General features: G+C 42.6%; 1 protein-coding gene across 3 annotated transcripts in view; it reads left to right on the top strand.

Moving 5' to 3' along the window:
- The window catches only part of NEDD9 (neural precursor cell expressed, developmentally down-regulated 9), a 313,393-nt gene that overhangs the window by 166,444 nt on the left and 127,216 nt on the right, over positions 1–19,733 (top strand). For 2 of the 3 annotated variants that reach the window (XM_068236898.1, XM_068236900.1), the window contains exon 2: positions 17,933–18,111. In XM_068236898.1, coding sequence (XP_068092999.1) covers positions 18,109–18,111 — 3 coding nt within the window. In that variant the 5' untranslated portion in view covers positions 17,933–18,108. Of the gene's footprint in view, positions 1–518; positions 678–17,932; positions 18,112–19,733 lie in introns of all 3 variants that reach the window. The other variant, XM_068236897.1, reaches the window with a different exon arrangement.

Raw genomic sequence — 19,733 nt, 5'->3', positions numbered from 1 at the left:
AGGGCAGTGAACTCTTGACCCTGTCTGCTAATTCGGGTGCTGAACAGCGGCAGTCGGGATTATTTTGATGCTGGAATCCACTATACCGAATTCAAACACCAACACTACCTACATACAAGCATAACATATGAGGAAGGACCCCCCCCCAAAAAAAAGCTTACGTTTCATCACACGGAACTTCATTGACATGGCCATTTGGTGCTGTCTCCACTAGGATTATCAGCTTGTACAAGTATCCCACAACATCACCTATAGATCATGCTGGATTTCAAAATGCCAGTGACAAAGAAGCACCAAATAAGTGCATTGTTCTCACACTTACCATGCCCACCTGAAGCTCCTCTATCATGTCCCAGGTGTTCTTCCTTCCCTCTTTCTCCATTGAACAGTACACACTGTTCGGCTCTAGTTGAGGGATTTTTCTGCGTATCATTTGTTCCCTGCAGTCTCCCTAATGATCCAGCCATTGTTTTTATGGGTGAAACTGATTGTGCACATGTATGTACCATTATATTCAGGTCTATTATTCGGAATGAAGACTGTCCCCAATGGTTGGCAATAGTGTATACAGATGTTGCGACCACACCTGGGCTCCTTGACTAGAAGAGCCTCCCAGGGCCCGCTTGCAGCTCTTGTCCTTGCCTTTAATTGATGTGTGAATATTATCTTTCAAAAAGGTAAATACTTGAATAGAACACATCCATACTATATTTATTTACATCCAATTAAGCAATCCATTAATGTCTTTTGCTTTCTGTTAGTTCTACAGAGAGGGTGATAATTAAATGTTTACACTTGACTCACTAACATTAAATACAAATAAACCATATATTTACTCACCATAGTACAACACTGTGGAGTCACTGTGAAAGTTTTCACAGATTCATCCCTAAAAATGAAGTAGAGATTATCATTGCAGTTTGGAGATTTTGTATGGGCAGATAACAAACTAGACATTTCTTATAATCTATGAATGGTTAATGGACGAAAGGGTAAAGATGGCAAAGTTGATCATGCATTGACTCTCAATCATTGAGTAGTTGCTCCAATTTCAATTTGTCTGGCTGCCTTTTTTGCCTTTTAAGCTAACGACTTGCCTTTTAAGCTATCCACACCCCCCCCCCCTCAGGAAGGGAGGGGGGACGCGGAGCGGAGGGGACGCGGATACAGCCACATGCGGGGTGTCACAGCGAGAAGGGATAGGAGTGAGCAGCGCGACTTCGCCCACCGAGCTGCCCACTAACGGGGGAGAGCCCGATAAAACTCCATGCTTTTACATTCCCACATGCTTGTTGGTGCGCATTTCTTTTATCAATAAATGTTAAGTAAGGTTTTACGCTATGGAAGATCTGGTCTATATTTTATATTTGAGGTTATGTCACAAGAGCAACTCAGATACGTTTGGACACTGAGCAGGGATCCAACAAGGCAGGGGGTGGCCAGATGACCCCACAAGCGCTGTAGACCTACCTAACAGGAGGTCATCTATTGAGAGTGAGTTGCCACTGCTTGGGGTGTGGTGGAGGGCAACTGCACTGACAGGATTTGTACCGCCGCTGCAGGGATCAGCCAGTGAAGCAAACTTTTATAGTGTGAACTCTGTGGATGCTAACTGGGATTTTGGTTGTCACTGAGCGCCGCCTTACTCTTAGAAAGAATAATAAAAATTTCAGGTAAAGTCAGTTAGTAGTAGTTAGCAGTGGTATCACAGAAGAGAGAATAGATGGCATTGCAGCCTTGAGAATTAGGCTTCCCATTCACTAATAAATTAGCAATAGATCAGTTAAAGGAATCCATTTTCTGATAATCTTTCTAATTTTTAAAAACGTTGAACAAATGCTTTAAATCCATGTTAGAGTTGCTTTGTGCAAAGAAAGCTTTTTTTTTTGACATTTCAGATTGACAGTATAACATAGGTTTGATGGTTTACCCCTAGGCATCCTTATCCTTACAACACATGTAGCCGGGCCTATAGGCTAGGTTTGATTCCCCTGACCCCAGTCAACCCTATCACCCATCTCTTAAGCTTCAACCTGTTGAAACCTGTCTTAAATGCATTCATAGTACTATCAAATTATATAATTTTTGTATTAGAAATTGCTTCTAAAACCACTTAGCCAGTATATTACTTAAAAGAAAAATATTAGGGAGTAAATTTAGGCAAACATGCAATCTTGAATCAAAGTATTTTTAGATTTGATCAAAGAGAATACGGTAACTGTAATCAAAAGATATTTCAAACCTGCTACATCTTTCTGTCCATATATTCAGAATTGCAATAGAAGGTACAAAAAAATGTGAATTTTGTATATTTAAACATCAAAGCAAAATCCAGGTCTTGAAAGGTAAATAGGCAACAACAAACAGCCATCATCACACCCGTGAATAATGGCGGGACTCACATATCCGATAAATAAATACAATCCACCCCCACCATAAAGTTTATATTCCAAGTATAAAGCAGCTGCTTCCCTGTACTGGAAAAGACTGCTCATTCAATGTTCCTCAAATGCAAAAGAAACAAAGGGGTATATTCAGTAAAAGCTGGCAAAACTGCCAGCTTTCGCTGAATATACCCCAAAGAATCTTCTAGATGTAGCAAAGTTAATCCCGTATTATAAAACAATCAGTAGGAATAAAAACAATATACTCCCAAACATTGTAGCATGCTTAAGCAATACTGCAATGCAGACAACAGAGTGCATACACCGTGCTCACCCAGGGCCAGCACAGCATTAAATATGAAGTTTTCTAACACATAAAAACACTTGTTTATGATGATCATTTTCTTCCTCTTCATGCATTATACTGGTCCTTGGCTCAACCCACAATGGGTCATGTTCAATTACCATCTACCACACCCTTTTCCTGACCAGACCCTGTCTCACAATAAGGGCCTTTATGCTATTCTGTGGCATATGAAGTAGAGGGTGCAGTTCCAGTAGTGGCAGAAATGAGCACAATAGTTTTTCTTGCTTTTAGTGAATACAGTCCATGGTTAGATGCAGCAAGATATAGTAAGAGGGCTAAATGGTCTATGTACTCAAACACCAAATCTCCCAGCCACCTCTTGCTAGCCTTGTGAGCAGGAGGGATGAGCAAAGCAAGTACAGTTTTGTGAGAAGCTAAACTGTTAATTGAGTTAACTGCATCACCACCTTCTGTTAGCCTTGTGAAAAGTTGTATTTTCCTGCAAAAACAGAATACCTTTTTTTGCAGCTTACCTTAACATTTTACATTAAATTACTCTTTTAATCAGCACAGCAAGTTAGAGTAGTATTCTGCATTTATGGTTAGGCACGGCTGATGATAGTCAATCTTCAATATATGATCCTAATCCAAGCACCATGGTCAAGATCAATACTATTGACTTTTGGGTTTTTAATCTTCATTGGTTGTGAAGAACTCGAGTGTCTGCCATTGCAAGGACTGTTGTTAGGTCTCCAAATCATAGTGGTGTTTTATCAACATTGACAAGACCTTCCAAAGAATTAACACAAGATCACTGAAAAGATTGCAAAATCAGTTGTCCATTCAAATCTTTTTCTCATTGGCAGTTAAACATTTTGGCATCCACTTTACTGACAGTTTCTGCATGCCCATGCTCATGAATAATAAACTCAACGTGGCTGCTTGATATGTCTAGGGTCTCTTTTCAAGGGGACTTTCCAATTTGGCAAAATCAGGCAATGAACATAATCAACAATTTCAGGAGTTGACACTGTTCAAAGCTTTCCAGATCTTGCTGCGTCTTCAGTTTTAAATACTCCAACTTGGCACACCATTTCTTCATGACTGGCACATATTCAATTTTTGTACACTCTTGGATTTCATTTGCAGATTTCTTCTGCAGCAACAGGAACTTCATGATGGCCTGCTATTCAGCACTTTTTCCCATTTTTCATTGACATAATTCAGTTAATGATAGAAAAATGAGTGCTGTAGTCCAGCATGTTGGTACTTCACAACATAAATGAGGACTGGTTTGACATCCTTGACCTAGGAGAAAACTCATGAGAAAAAGTTAATTGCATATGGGCCACTCTGTGTCCAGAAGGCACATTCACAGTGATGATAAGTAGTAGAGAGAGATGGTTTAGCTAGGAGGAGGAGGAGTTACAAAGCAGTGAGAATAATAGTGATCAGCACACACTGCAGTACAAGCACAGCATAACTTACACTGTACATACTAGGGATGCCATGTCTTTATGGGTTAAAATAAAGAATCCAAGAATATTTTTGATCAACCTTAATTTTAGGGCACTTTAAGAACACTTCATCTACAAGAGATAAGTCTTATAATGCCATTTTAGGATTAGCAACAGGCTGCTCACTGTCCCCTCATCCAAACATTGCCCCATCATCAGACAGCCAGATCTCCCCTTGCAGAGTTATGAAACAAGTAGAAGATGTTTAAGTTGTTAGCTCACTTATCATATACCAGGACATTTCTGTCTCCAGCCTAGTCAAGGTATATGGACCTCCATGGCACTTTGTCATATGGAGCCAGTGCCATGTTTCTTGTTCTTATCAACATGTTCAAAATGACCTCACTAAACAATGGCACACTGATCAGAAAGGGGGGAGGAAGGGACAGGCAGGTTGGAGAGCAGAGCTACCAACTTCACCACACTCTGCTTGCTGTCTTAACACTGCATGGAGGGGGGACTCACCCATTGAGTAGGTTTGAGCGGGGGAGAATCAAAGCAGTCCATACTTAGACACCACTGCTCTATAGGATGTGATGCATAGAGTTGGCTCGAACCTCCGATTTTCGGTTCGCGAACATCGAACGCAAACTTCCGCAAAAGTTGGTTCGCACGAACTTTCGCGAACCGCGACAGACTTCAATGGGGAGGTGAACTTTGAAAACTAGAAACATTTATGTTGGCCACAAAAGTGATGGAAAAGATGTTTCAAGGGGTCTAACACCTGGAGAGGGGCACTTATGAGATAGACGCCAAAAGTCGCCGAAGAAGGCGTGGCTAAGCGCCGAAACGCGTTGTGACGTCAGACGGCTTGCCGAGAGGATCGTGAGCCGGCGGTTGCCTCCCCCCCACCTGCCTACCATCCGCACGGACCCTGTTAGCCCTGGCCAGGCACAGGACGCTGAGGGGACTCGCTGGTGGCCTCTTGAATGTGCAATTCTTGCACATACACTGTAAGTGTATTGATTTTAAAGCGTGTGAATCTATTAAAAGTGGTAACGCACCATCGGAGCGCTCTGTTTTTTCCTTTGTATCCCCCATATTAGCATACTGGCACCACCCAGTTTAACCTGCACGCCGATGGCGGCTCGCAGGCTAAATGTAAACACAAGCGGAAATAATCCGCTTTGTTTACATTGTACGGCGCTGCTGCGCAGCAGCGCCGTAAGGCAGATCGGCGATCCCCGGCCAATCAGCGGCCGGGGATCGCCGCCATGTGACAGGGGACGTCCTGTCACTGGCTGCACAGGACGGATAGCGTCCTGTGCAGCCCCGATCCCCAGAGGAGACAGATAGGAGAGGGAGGGGGAGAATGTCGCCGCGGAGGGGGGCTTTGAGGTGCCCCCCCCCCCGCAACATGCCTGCAGGCAGGAGCGATCAGACCCCCCCTGCACATCATCCCCATAGGGGGGAAAAAAGGGGGGCGATCTGATCGCTCTGCATGCCCGCTGATCTGTGCTGGGGGCTGCAGAGCCCACCCAGCACAGATCCCAACAAACAGCGCTGGTCCTTAAGGGGGGGTAAAGGGTGGGTCCTCAAGTGGTGTGCCAGAATCAGAGCAGGAGGAGGAAGATATGTCATGTTTCTGTGCGGAAGCTGAGAAAGATGAGGTGTTCTGTGTTAAATAGTCAACTATGTCCTGACAATATTGGGGGGTGATGGCTTGTGCCTTCTTCTGAACACTGTACTTTGGTCCAGGGCCGCACGAAATCACATCAGCACGACTTCGAACAGACCTGCCGGGTGGTCTTCCTCTGGGTCTGCCTCTGCCTCTACCTGTTTTGTCCATATCGGGGGGGGGGGGGGGGGATGAAGTGAAAGGTATGCACTGACTTGTCTAATACAATGTGAAGTCACACAGGTGCAGTTAACAGGTATGCAAAGAGTGGTATATCACACTGCGTGCGCTCACGTAGGTAGGTGGGTGCACTGAACAACAGGTAGGTATATGCATTGATGGGTATTACAGATGTGCACCTGTCACACACACACACGTACCGTGAACAAGTGCAATGACTGGTGGTATTAACAATGCGTGCGCTCACATAGGTAGGTAGGTAGGTGCACTGAACAGTGAACAGGTGCAGTGATTGGGATGGGATTACAAATGTGCAGCTGCCTGTCACACACACAGGTATTCACTGAATGTACTGGGCCTGGCAGTGGCACAGTAGGAATTAAGGGGCCAAAGGCCAGCTGCGACTGACTGACAGAGCTGTATATAATGCAAGTGGGCCACATAAAAAAAAAAAAAAAGGAACAAGAACAAGATTAGCTCTCAAAAGAGCTGTTGAGGGGTGCTTTTTAGCAATAAGAATCAGCAAGGAGCAAGCTAACAAGCCTACAAGAGCCTAACTAAGCTTTCCCTATGTGAGTCTGGAGCAGCTCTCCTTTCTCTAATTACTGCAGGCACACGAGTGAGTCCAATGCCTGACGCTGCCTGGCTTTTATAGGGGGGGGGGGCTCCAGGAGGGAGTGTAGCCTGATTGTCTACAATGTGCCTGCTGACTGTGATGTTCAGGGTCAAAGTTGACCCTAATGATGTAGTATAGGAGGCGGGTCGAACCGCCATAAAGTTCGTGTTCGATCGCGAACGCGAACCACCGAACGTTCGCCAGGAACCATTGGCGGTCGAACCGTTCGGACCATCTCTAGCGATGCAAAGTGGAAAGTCACAAATACAAAGAAAAGAAAGATTTCCATGCAGATATGCTAATTTAAAAAAAGGGTTAAAAGCAATTATCATCTTATGAAATTCAGATCAACACTGTTCAAGATTAATGTATCAGTTTGCTGTGTCAGGTAGGTTAATCAATACTCAAAACCATGTAAATAAACACGTTGAAGCTACCTCAAAGGACTGATTCCAGCCAACATTCTCAACTGCAAAAGATAACAAACTTTATATAGCAGTGTTTTCTGTAAATTGCACAGTAAAATACTTGGCATCACAACTATATAAACAAGCTAAAGAAAGACGTGCATTGAACTAGAAAAGGTTACATAAGTATTTCATTTACATGCAGATGAACCTCAGAGAAAAGTTACCACCATGAAAAAATGAGTGAGTGATTTTATCAAGTGATTATGACCCATATGCAATCAACTTTTTCTCCTGATATTTTTACATCTTGTCAATAAAATGCTTTTTCAGCCACCAGCAAGTGAGAAAATAGTCAAAATAATGTTAATAGTACATTTTCATCTACATTTTACTACTTTTTTAAAAAAAAAGTGCTGAACAGTTATTTTAAAGAGAAGATGAAATATTTTCTCCTTGGAGTAAATTGCATATGGGTTATATGTATAATTAAGGTGCCTATATACCACTAGACAGTTTCAATAGACATTAGATTCATTAAAGAGACTCTGAAGCGAGAATAAATCTCGCTTCAGAGCTCATAGTTAGAAGGGGCATGTGTGCCCCTGCTAAACCGCCGCTATCGCGCCGCTAAACGGGGGTCCCTTAACCCCCAAACCCACCCCCGCAACACTTGGTTGTGGAATTGGTCGTTCCTGGAGGCAGGGCTAACGGCTGCAGCCCTGCCTCCAGTCGCGTCTATCAGCGGTGCATCGCCGCCTCTCCCCCGCCCCTCTCAGTGAAGGAAGACTGAGAGGGGCGGGGGAGAGGCGGAGATACGCGCTGACAGACGCGCGTGGGGCAGGGCTGCAGCAGTTAGCCCTGCCCCAACCAGGAAGAGGGGATGCGCTGCACGGAGGGGGATTTGGGGGATCAGGGACCCTCGTTTAGCAGCGCTATAGCGGCGGTTTAGCAGGGGCACACATGCCCCTGCTATCTATGAGGTCTGAAGCGAGATTTATTCTCGCTTCAGACTCTCTTTAAATACCTTGTATCTAATGAAAGTCTATTGGAACTGAGGCATTTTTATGTGACACATTCAAAATATTGATTGTATTTGGATTAGAAATGCTAGATATACTGTGATGAAGACAGTTCACAGTGTGGGATCATCAATGGTTTATTTGCCCTACAGTAAATTGTGGTGCAAATAAAGCTATTTTTACCCCCAGCTGTGTAAAAACCTTGGCCCGTATTCAATTAACGTTTTGTACTGATTTTTCTCCTGGAAGATATCTTTTAATTGTCTCTTTAAATAACCTTTCAGCACTTTGTAATTGAAAAAGTACCAAAAAGCAGGTCAAAAAGTATTGTTTAAATCATTTAAAGTATTTTCTTGCTTGCTGTTGTTCTAACAGCATTTTATTGACTTTATCCTCAATTCACTAAAGGCATTTTGGTAAAATAATTTAGATCGGTAAAATACTGCATTCTTTATTTTACACTTTTTTTTCCAAATTCAGTAAAGATTTTCTGCATGAGGCAGAAGTTAGGTATCTACTGAACAAACATGCTTCAATTCACTAAGCCCTGCTCGTTAAGTGTCACTAACTAGCTGTGGAACAGGACAGCGCTGAGGCAGGAAGCTCTGTGGAGTCAGGATTTTCGGTCCAGTGCATCTCTGACATCCCTTTACATGTGCTGCAGCCACCAGGGGGAGCTCTTCTGTATAACAGTATACAGATTTTCACACATAAAGGGATGCAGAAAAGCCTCATAAAATGCCACCTTCCCCTGCTCTGCTACAGTGAAGACCCGCCTTCCACCATGTTGGATCGAATCAGGATGAGAAGCTCGGGTGTGTGGCTTTCCCTATTGGCTGTCTGTCAATGTTTCCATACTGAGTGAGCAAGGAGAGAGTGAGTTATTGGCTGCTAAGAGCAGGAGAAAAATTACCAAATACTTTTTCCGAATTGACGAAATGTGTAAATCTTTGTGAATTGCAATATCTTGGCATTTCTTGAGGCATTTACCACACGAGTTGGTAATTTACATCATTAGTCGGTAATTCTAATTTTTGTGTGCAGTGATAGGTTTAGTGAATTGGAATTTGGGAAGGTGAAATCAGCTGTTTTCAGCATTACCAAATGCGGTAATGCTAAGTGAATTGAGGCCGAAGTGTGAAAATATCACCTTAGAGAAAACCATTCAATTCACTTTTTCTCCTAACTTTTCTCCTAGGTGATATTTTCACACCTTATCAATAAAATGCCTTTTAAGCCACCAGCAAGCAAGAAAATACTTAAAATAATTTGGAAAGTACCATATTTTTTGGACTATAAGACGCACTTTTTCTCCCCCAAAAATGGGGAGAAAAAGTTACTGCGTCTTATAGTCCGAATGTAACATTCAGGTACTTGTTTCCTTGGTCCGCAGTGGGGTGGCAGCAGCGCAATACATTCTGAGCTGCATATGAAAAGCTGCTGTAATCATCCATAATGCTGGCCCTTTGATCTGTAATCTCACCTAGCAGTGCGATCCCCATTGTTTCTAAGCGGCATTGGAGCAGCCGCTGTAATCTTCACAATGCCTGTCCTTTGATCTTCAGTCTGCCTCAGCGTTCCCCGCAGTGCGATCCACAATGTCTCTAAGTGGATTAGGAAAAGCAGCTGTAGTTCTCCACAATGATTACTCTTTGATCTTGCCCAGCAGCCCCACAGCAGCGCGATCCAAGCTGACAAAGCACATCTTCAGCCGCTATAGTGGCAGAGTCCACAGCGGCTTCCGTACTGTCTTGCGTACTTGCATCATCACATGACCCCGGCGCACGTGTCATGTGTCATGTGATGATGAAAGTAAACAAAGCAGTACGGAAGCCGCTGTGGACTCTGCCGCTACAGCGGCTGAAGATGTGCTTTGTCAGCTTGGATCACACTGCTGAAGGGCTGCTGGGCAAGATCAAAGAATCACGCTGCTGCTGATGCCACCACCTCACTGTGAACCTCATTAGGACAGCATGGACACCCTGACCGGACCCAGCTACTGCCAACCAGGCTGGTGAGATCTCATTTAATGCTATTGTATTGGTTGGTTATTGTAGCTTGGTGGGGGTTGTGTAGTGTAGGTAGTGTGGGGTTGTGTAGTGCAGTGTAGCTGGGCAGGTGGGGGTAAGCAGGGGTTTGTGTAGTGTAGTGCACTGTAGCTGGGGGTACAGCAAGGGTTAGTGCAGTGTAGTTTAGTATAGTTTGTGGGGGCAGCAGGAGTTGTTAGTGTAGCCTAGCAGTGTAACTTAGACATCTTGGAGGGAGGAAAGGTCCATAAGACACTCCTGGACCATAGATGCACCCAGGTTTAGTATATTTTTTTTCCCCCTGGTTTTTGCCCTTTAAACCTAGGAGCGTCTTATAGTCCGAAAAATACGGTACTTTTTTCACTTACAGTACCTTTGGTACTTTTTAAAGAGACACTGAAGCGTCATCTTTACCTTGTAATTCGCTTCAGATGTCTCAGCAGGAGTAAACCACCGCATCTCCGCCGCAAAACGTGGGCTTTAGACCCCCCAAATCCAGGGGCAAGCATCCACGACCAACTTGGTTGTGGATTCTGCTGTCCTGAGAGGCAGAGCTTTCAGCTGCAGCTCTGCCTCTTCTGACGTCAATCGCCGTGCGGGTCTCCGCCTCTCCCCGCCCCTCTCTGTGAAGGAAGAGTGAGAGGGTCGGGGAGAGGCGGTGATCCGCCGCGATTGACATTAGGAGAGGCAGAACTGCAGCTGAAAGCTCTCTTTGAGGTTGCCACTGCAGATTCTGATTGGTCCATGCTTCCGAGTTCTGTGATTGGACTAAAATGTGGTAAATCGGATTTATGCGGAATTCCGATTTCCTTTTTCCCGAATTCCGATCGGAAATGTGGAAATGTCAATTCCACAAAATCCAAATGAGCATCCCTACTGAAAAGTTATTTTATAAAAAAGATGAAAAATGATCTCCTAGGTGAAAACTTTATCCTCACTATATGCAGCAATATGTCATAGTACTTAGTTTACCAGAGGCTTTCCAGAGATAACGTATCTACATGTTTGGCCTGCAGGCTAGTTTTCGTGAACAATCCTTATGGCTCCTGGCCTTCTATTCCATAATCCACCTCTGCTATGCTGGAACTAGCAAATTTCACACAGCTATATTTACTGCCCCCAGAGGAAAAGTAACCCACACTGTATTAAATGTCTGCATATTGTTGTCTGTCTTCAATACTGGCTATTGACAGGCAGATCTTCCCTAAAGCCATTAAATCAGCCAACCCTATAATGATTTCCAAACACCCTACTTATTTTAAAGCATTCACAGTGAAAGTTTTATCCCCATGTTACCGGACTAAATGGAAACATCTTTGTCAGCAGAGACATATCAACCTAAGCGTTCCATGTAAAGTATGTAAAGCATACATAGCTTGACACCTGGCTCATCTGTCCTGTGTAGACGGCCCTTCATGGTACAGTAAATCTCAACTTACGCTCAATAGGGAACTAAGGTCTACACACATATAGCACAAGTCCACACAGGGACTTGCTCCTACAGACACATTCTGCTCACAGTTGTGTTATTGTGTGTATAAAGCTATGATGTGCTCTGCAGGATGTTCATGTGTTTTGTGTGCATGATCCATGCAAAGGTCCATTAATCACAAGCTTTCCCAGCACAAGCCATTTGACATTTGTCTTTTATTATTTGAAAATATTGTGAACTCACTTTCCCGAGAACTTAGCAGATCTGATTTCCAAAAGCCAGAATAGGTAGTAATGTCGGTAAAATCCCCTTCACATTATTTACGAGAAATAAGTGTCTGCCCGCATTCTAGACTGCATGCTGAACATACTGTATACTAGCTGTTCATCATAAACCACTATGCTGGTATGATCGAAGAAATTGTTACTGAGATTACCACCAGCTAACAGCAAAGGATGCCGAAGTTATAAACATGTTTTGTCTGTAAGGTCTTTATATCTTTACTACCAAAAAACGACCTGGAGAGCCACCTAATACTTTCCTATGGTTCTTAATAATAAGGAGCCAGTGGAATATTTCCTTAGTCAACAACACAAAAACTAATTCCGCTGTCTCATGCACTTATATTCATTTATTAATAGCCTTAGCTGCATCATGTTGTGTCACATACATTTAAAACCAAACACAATTAAAACAACTACCTGGCCAGGAGTACTCGCTGTCACTATGAGGGACCTGATCCTATATGTGCGGTGTAATTGCCCAGCCTCGGCCTATGCAAAAAACACCTCACCAATTTGGATCAATCGGTCCTCACCCACCACCGAAACACCTTACACACTGTGCGATGTCTGACCAATCACTGTTTTCTGCTGCTCGGAATTCCACTCTTCAAATCAGTTCATTACAGGCCACTACTTTACTGGACGGTAAGATCAGTTGCTAGCATATATGAGCATATTCCAACCGATGAAAGCACAGCCACTTGCTAAGCTGGGGTGTATTTCCTTACTTTACAAAATGTTCGATATGAACTTGCTACTTGCGCTTTTGATGGTGAGCTCTAGCTCACTTTGCTATATGACCGGCAGTGCACTGGGTCTAGGGAGTCGCTCAGCCGCGCTTAGGATCATTTCCATCCAGAGGTTCTGCGGCTATCATGAGCCTGACAGGGGATCCCGGCCGTGTTGGTGGAGTATCGCTCAGCGTGCCGGCGTTACACGTGGAAGGCCAGCACGAGCACTCCGGAGGTGGCCACGCTTACCGACACATTTCGCCCCGCCCACGGGGCTTTCTCAAGGTAGGAAATGGTGGATAGTCTTACCGTTCCTCCTCTTGTATTCTTCCACCTCGGCTCCGCCTATAGCTTCAGTTTTCCATGGCAACATATACATATGTATTCCATGCTTTCAGATAGCGGTAAGCGAGGTTAAATAACATCATGGTGCGGAATTTCTTTACTCACTTGTTAGATTCCACGTTTTTTTTACACAGATTATTAACCAGAGAGAGGTTAGGTGTTCAGATTATTTCAGGTTTTTTATCATTCCTTTTTCGTCTTTCTTTATTCTTTTCTCATCAGCTATTCCACTGATACCAAAATCAGGCTATAAGAAATAAACCAAATTCAAATCTGTGTTGAGTCCCCTAGGTGCCAGAGTTCCCAGACGATAGATCCACATTTGCTCGATTTTGTACAACTCTTTCTCTATATCACCCCCTCGGAAAGGTACACGCTGTTTTATAATGCCCTTGAACGTCAGTCCATCAGGCTTGCCCTCATGGTACTCCATGAAGTGTTTTCCTAGAGGGCTGTCCAGATCTCTATTGCGAATATTGCCCACATGATCACCAATACGCTTACTTAAGCGATTTTTCGTTTTCCCTATATATAACAAGTTACAGGGACATTTTATGGCATATATAACTCGTGTTAAATTACAATTTATATTATCTCGTATCTCAAACGTGGCTGTGCCATCATGATTAGTGAAAGTTCGGCTTCTCTCCACAAATCTGCAATTTACACATGATCCACAAGGGAACATCCCTTCTCTTCTCGGATATCTATCTAACCATGTTGCAGACTGTGCGGAATGAAATTCCGACCTCACCAAATGATCTTTTAAGTTCTTTGCTCTACGAGCTGTCATAAAAGGCCTATCTCCAACCCGCTTCTTTATTTCAGCATCCAACATGTGTACATGCCAATGTTTTTGAAAAGATTTCTGCAGATCAAACCAGTAGGGACCATAGTCTGACACAAACCTTATTACTTCCTTATTTTTGGAGGCAAGACTTTTCTTTTTCTTAACACCAATCAAAGTGTCCCTATCTTTTTCAGCAACTGTACCTGCCGCCTCCTCCACTATCCACTCAGGGTATCCACGTTTTTTTAAAATATATCTTTATATCTTTAGTTTTTTCTTTTATATACCAGTAGTTATAAAATCTTGAATCATGATTAAATTTAAAGATGTCTCAAGCAATTATTATGGTACTGAAAAGTGATCAAACTTCTGTAATTTTCTGCAAGTTTGATTTTTAACAACTGTACTTCATAATTTTTATGGTTCATGGAAAACGTTCCAGAGCATTGCCCTGGCAGGATGTATGTCTGCCATCAGGCTCCTATGTGACCCTTGCCCAATACACATGGAGTAGTAGCATACATAAGGGAAGAAATAGTACCCACTGTCATACCGTATATATTGCTAGAAAAGGCAAAACATTTCAGTGGAAAACTATGAGCTCTAATTCACTTGGTGATATTTTGGGAACATTTTAATGGTTTCAAGGGCAGAGCTCTCACTATTTTATGTCTTGGAATTTATTATGCATTTTATTTGCCATGTTATTTTTGTCACTGAAATTACCAATTCTGTATTTTGTACCAATTCTTTATTTTGTATATTGGTGAACACCATTGTCTGTATTGTTTTTACCCCATGTTTGTTTCTTACTTTGTACAGCGCCACAGAATTTGTTGGCACTTTATAAATCAATAATACCAATAATAATAATAATAATAATAATATTTTTTTTTACCCCAAAATCTCTTGAAAATGCTTTCAAGTTAATGCAGCGTACGCAAATGAATTTTCCAGAAAATTAGTATTTTTCAAAAAATCTATGTATTTTTACCAAAATGTTCACTGTGGCATCATTCAAAAAAAAATTATGAATGATGCATACTCTTCCCTGCCTTTTATCTTTCTCTAGCAAAATATTTATCCACAAAATCTTCTAAGACCATCCGAAAGAGGGCAAATGTTAGAGACAATGAGACAAATTCATCAAATTCCAGTAGGATACGCAAGTGGCGTAACGTGCGTTTCACTAACAAAAATGTGTTGTGAGCTTTGAGTCCAACAGGAGACAAGCGCTATACAAATGTTCGGATTATACATCATTTGGGTTTCAGAGGTGAGGCCATTTTTTAGCCAAAAAAACCTGAAGATTACTAGTCACAGGAGCAGCGGGGATTAGTGGTAAGGGGCTCTTTTTTCTCCCTTTTTAACCAGCTTGGGATATCCATAAGGTTTTTTAGCAACAAATGATCCCTTCTCCAATTTTGTGACCGTGGGTACAATTACAGAATAATTTTTTGCGATGTGCATCGATCCCGACCATTATGACAGACCGCATCACATACAATAGCTCATTTTCCTATAGACTCCCATGCAAAATTCTGCAATCGTGTTGCACCCGTTATGTGCCGTTGTGTATTCCTGCGGTAGAAGAAGAACCAGGGAACAATCACTCCTGTGGTCCACATAGGCTCCTTGATCCATCTTTAGCTGGTCATGTGGTGGGTTCTCAGCTTTAGGTATGACTGTTGGTACACTGTAAAGACCCCCCAAAACATTCAGCTAATGATCCTTTTTTTTTTTTTTTTTTTTTTTACTAATGTTGATTGTTGAAAAGTCCATTAAAGTAAAGTATACACAATGAGGATTTTGATTTCCTTAATAAAACATGAACGTATCAAATGCTCCCAAAAGCCTCAGTGTTTTTATAAAATTATTGTAATTGATTTCTAATGGGCCAACATATTCATTGGTCCTGTACAAAGTAAGAAACAAACATGGGATACATAATAAAACAGACAATGGTATACACCAAATATAGACACCGGTACAAAATACAGAATAAATAATTACAGCGACAAATGTAACACGATAAATACATTGTATAGCAAATTTCAAAACACAAAATGAATAACAAATTCCAAGGTACAAAAGGGTGAGAGAGTCCTGCCCTTGCGAGCTTACAATCTAAAGCAATGGGATGGAATATAAGTATATCCACTGATGCAAATGCGTTTAAGTAAACCTAAATTGTATTACCATCCCCTCCAAATTCCATAAGGAGTGCCATTTTGGTAAGAGCCCACGGTAAAAATTCCCAGCTGACCTGACCACTGGGCCGGCAATTTCTCCTTTCTCCAGAAGAAAAACCTACCTTCCCTACAAATGACCACTAGATATGGCTCCCCAACCCTTTTCCCACCTCAGGGAAGGTGTGAAGGAAACCACATCACTGGGTGAGAGCGCATAGGAAAAGTATGGTTCAGATTTTGGGGAAAAGTCTAACTTCCTGTGCAGTGGTTGAATCTGCTGGTGATTACTGTGCGCTCCTGGAAAAATAGTAATACTGGTACTTATATCAATAAACGTAAGGCAGTTTAGGAGAGCTTTTAAAGGACAACTAAAGCGAGAGGTACAGTATATGGAGGCAGCTATATTTATTTCTGTTTAAGCAATACCAGTTGCTCGGCAGTCCTGTTGATGATCCTCTGCCTCTAATACTTTTAGCCATAGACCCTGAACAAGCATGCAGCAGATAAGATGTTTCTGACAAATTATCAGATCTGACAAGATTAGCTGCACGCTTGTTTCTGTTGTGATTCAGACACTACTGGAGCTAAATAGATCAGCAGGCCTGTCAGGCAACTGGTATGGCAGCCTCCATGTACCTCTCACTACAGTTGTCCCTTAAAGAGTAACTGTCAGGCAAAAACAACTAATTTAAATCTATGTTCCCCTGTGTTAAACAGTGTGGAAGGAAGCCAAATGGCAATACTGAAGTTAAAATGCTCTCTTACTTTATTGTTGGCTGAATAGCAGCCTTCCTTATCTCCAGGCTGTTTAAGGAGGCCGAATAAGACTGAGAAGGCCGCAGGCAGCCTGCAGAGCATGATGGGAAGGTTTTTTTTCCTCTCTACTGCCCTCCCTGCACCACCCCTTCATTTCCCTATCCCGCCCCAATCACCTGCTGCAGCCTCATTGGCTGCTCCCTCTCTCCTTCCTTCCCCATCTAGACACCCCGAGTGACTCGCGATCGGCGGCACACCTCCCCCCCCCCCCCCCCCCCGTGAGTGACAGCTGCGATCGGCGGCACCCTCCCCCACCCCCCCGCGATTGATGCTCTACCTGAAACAAGTATGCAGCTAACCTTGTCAGATTTGTCATAGATATCTGATTTGCATGCTTGTTCAGGGTATATGTATTAAAGTATTAGAGGCAGAGGATCAGCAGGAGAGCCAGGCAATGTGCATTATTTAAAAGGAAATAAACATGTCAGCCTTCATATCCCTCTCCCCTTGGGTTCCCTTTAAGTAAAATAATTATATCCTACAGACTATTTTTTTTATTTCCTGCCCACAGACCCACTTTACAGCAATACTGTGTCAACCGTATCACAATTATATCACCATGGTGATAACTGTAAAACAGCTCAGAAGAGTTATTAAAGACAGGAGTTAAGCTTAGTGAATTGAGGCCAATCTGTTTTTGTGTGAAAAAGTCTCTTATATTTGTATTATTCCTTGGTACAATAGGAGCGTAGTCATTCATTCCACCCACCAATCTGGCCACTCACCATATTTTTAGTCATACGGGTAAAAAGGAGCATAGAAATGCTCCATTGAGCCAGTGGCTTGACCACCTGCATTGAAAACAACATTTGGAAGGTGAAGTCTTTGCACAATGGGCTGACAGCTCATTTCCACCTACATGACAATAGACCAGCCTCTGCTCCAATGTAGATAGTACTGAAGGTCAGTTAGATGGGCAGAGGGTGCATCTTCCATTTGCCTCTGGTCCCATTCCTACACCAGGACCTCCTGTCATCAGACATATCTGGTAATGCTTCCTGTAGACTTGTTTTGCCAAATGAACACTGCAAGGACAGTGGTAGGACTACACAGATTATAGCCTTACTCTTTGTGAGCATTGTGTTCTGTTTGAGGTATGCTTACTTTAATTGATTGAAGATTGATTACTGACAGTTTTTAACAGCACAAAATTACATATGGGAAATAGGAGAGGCCAATATCATAGAGTAAATAAAACAGACCAAAAGGTCTTCTTATTCTTTCTGTTCCTCAAGTCAAATGTCACTGCTTCCTTTTGTTACAGAATAATATTTAACTTACACCGAATAAAACAGATCCAGAAGAACAAAGTCAAGGTTCAAATAAAGTTAGAGTGAAGCCAATGAAGTATAGCCTGCTAGGACCAAAGGGGATTTCCTATGGCGATTACCCTCCTGTGAAAATATTACATTGCCGAGTTCAAGGAAGAAGATCTCCACAATGGTAAGAGGAAAAGAATACACATGTAGTTTTTATGTGTTGTAGCTTTCCCAATGCTGATTGTTATCTGTAGAAGGAAAGGTTCCTGGATTTTTGAAGTGTAATGTGGAATTCCAGCTAAAAGGTTTTGTTTTTTCATTTCACAAGTCTTGGGTCATGATATTTTATTACTGTGTGATTTCAAAAGGAGGAAAGGCGTGAGGTGCTACTGGGGCTGCCGCCGCCGTTCACACCCATCGGCGTGACGCGGCCGTCTAGCAGTTAAACACATGATGAAAAATGATCTCTTTAGGAGAAATAATGATAGAATAAGGGCCATTATATCCCAGTAAGAGGTACACACAGAAAGCAAGCCAGGGGACAGTTCTTCAGTGAGGACACCAGCAAAACTTAAAGTACTTTACTTGAGCTGATATGTGACATGGGTGTAGATTCACTAAACTCCAGTAAAATGTGTGTGCGCAGACAGAATTTACCAAGTAATGTAATGCGCATTGTACATATAGCGCAACTCATGTTATATATATAATGTGCATGTTGATAGTAAAACGTAATGCATGTTATAGAAGCAATGTGCCTATTGTGTACCTCATACGAGTTGCAATATGTGTACAAAGCATGCTATCTTACTTGCCTAAATGCTGGTAAAATTTCCAGATGCAGTTTAGTGAATCATCCCCAAGAACAGATTAACATGGGTGCATATGGTACACGTCCTACTAAGAACATGTCTAAGGTCCCCTTTTATGGTTTTTTTTCTTATTGTATGGGGCATGCTATTATGCTATTCTAACATCCCTATTATTCTAATCTAATATCTCCATTTTTCTATTCTAATATATTTATTATCAGTAGAGATGGCTGGAACCTCCGATTTTCGGCCAAAAGTTTGGTTCACGCGAACTTCTGCGAACCGCAATAGACTTCAATGGGGAGGCGAACTTTGAAAACTAGAAAAATTTATGCTGGCCACAAAAGTGATGGAAAAGATGTTTCAAGGGGTCTAACATCTGAGTTTTTGCATGGATGAGTGGGATAGACGCCAAAAGTCCCGGGGAAAAATCTGGATTTGACGCAAAGCAGCGTTTTAAGGACAGAAATCACATTGAATGCTAAATTGCAGGCCTAAAGTGCTTTAAAACATCTTGCATGTGTATACATCAATCAGGGAGTGTAATTAGAGTACTGCTTCACACTGACACACCAAACTCACTGTGCAACGCACCGCAAACAGCTGTTTGCGAGGTGACGGCCGTGCTGGACTGGTGCGCACCATGGCCAGAGTGCAGGCCGTGTCGGTTTTCAAGCCCATATGGTCTCCGGGCTGTGGTAGCTGATGATAGAACAACAGTGACTGTCCAGCTGATCAAATTTGGGCTGTCCACAATGAAGCAACGACGCTCAACTCACGTAGGTAGGTGGGTGCACTGTGAACAACAGGTAGGTAGGTATATGCAGTACTGGGTATTACAATGTGCAGCTGCCTGTCACACACACAGGTAGTCACTGAATGTGCTGGGCCTGGCAGTGGCACACACACAGTATGAATTATCAAGGCTGTCTATGCAACACAAGTGTCAGTGGGACACACACAGAAAAAAAAAATAGATCACAAGAACAAGATT

Source organism: Hyperolius riggenbachi, chromosome 5, assembly GCF_040937935.1.
Source record: "Hyperolius riggenbachi isolate aHypRig1 chromosome 5, aHypRig1.pri, whole genome shotgun sequence".
Classification (NCBI taxonomy): domain Eukaryota; kingdom Metazoa; phylum Chordata; class Amphibia; order Anura; family Hyperoliidae; genus Hyperolius; species Hyperolius riggenbachi.
Note: the sequence above shows the minus strand (reverse complement) of the source record. Positions and strands in the feature narration are given on the sequence as shown.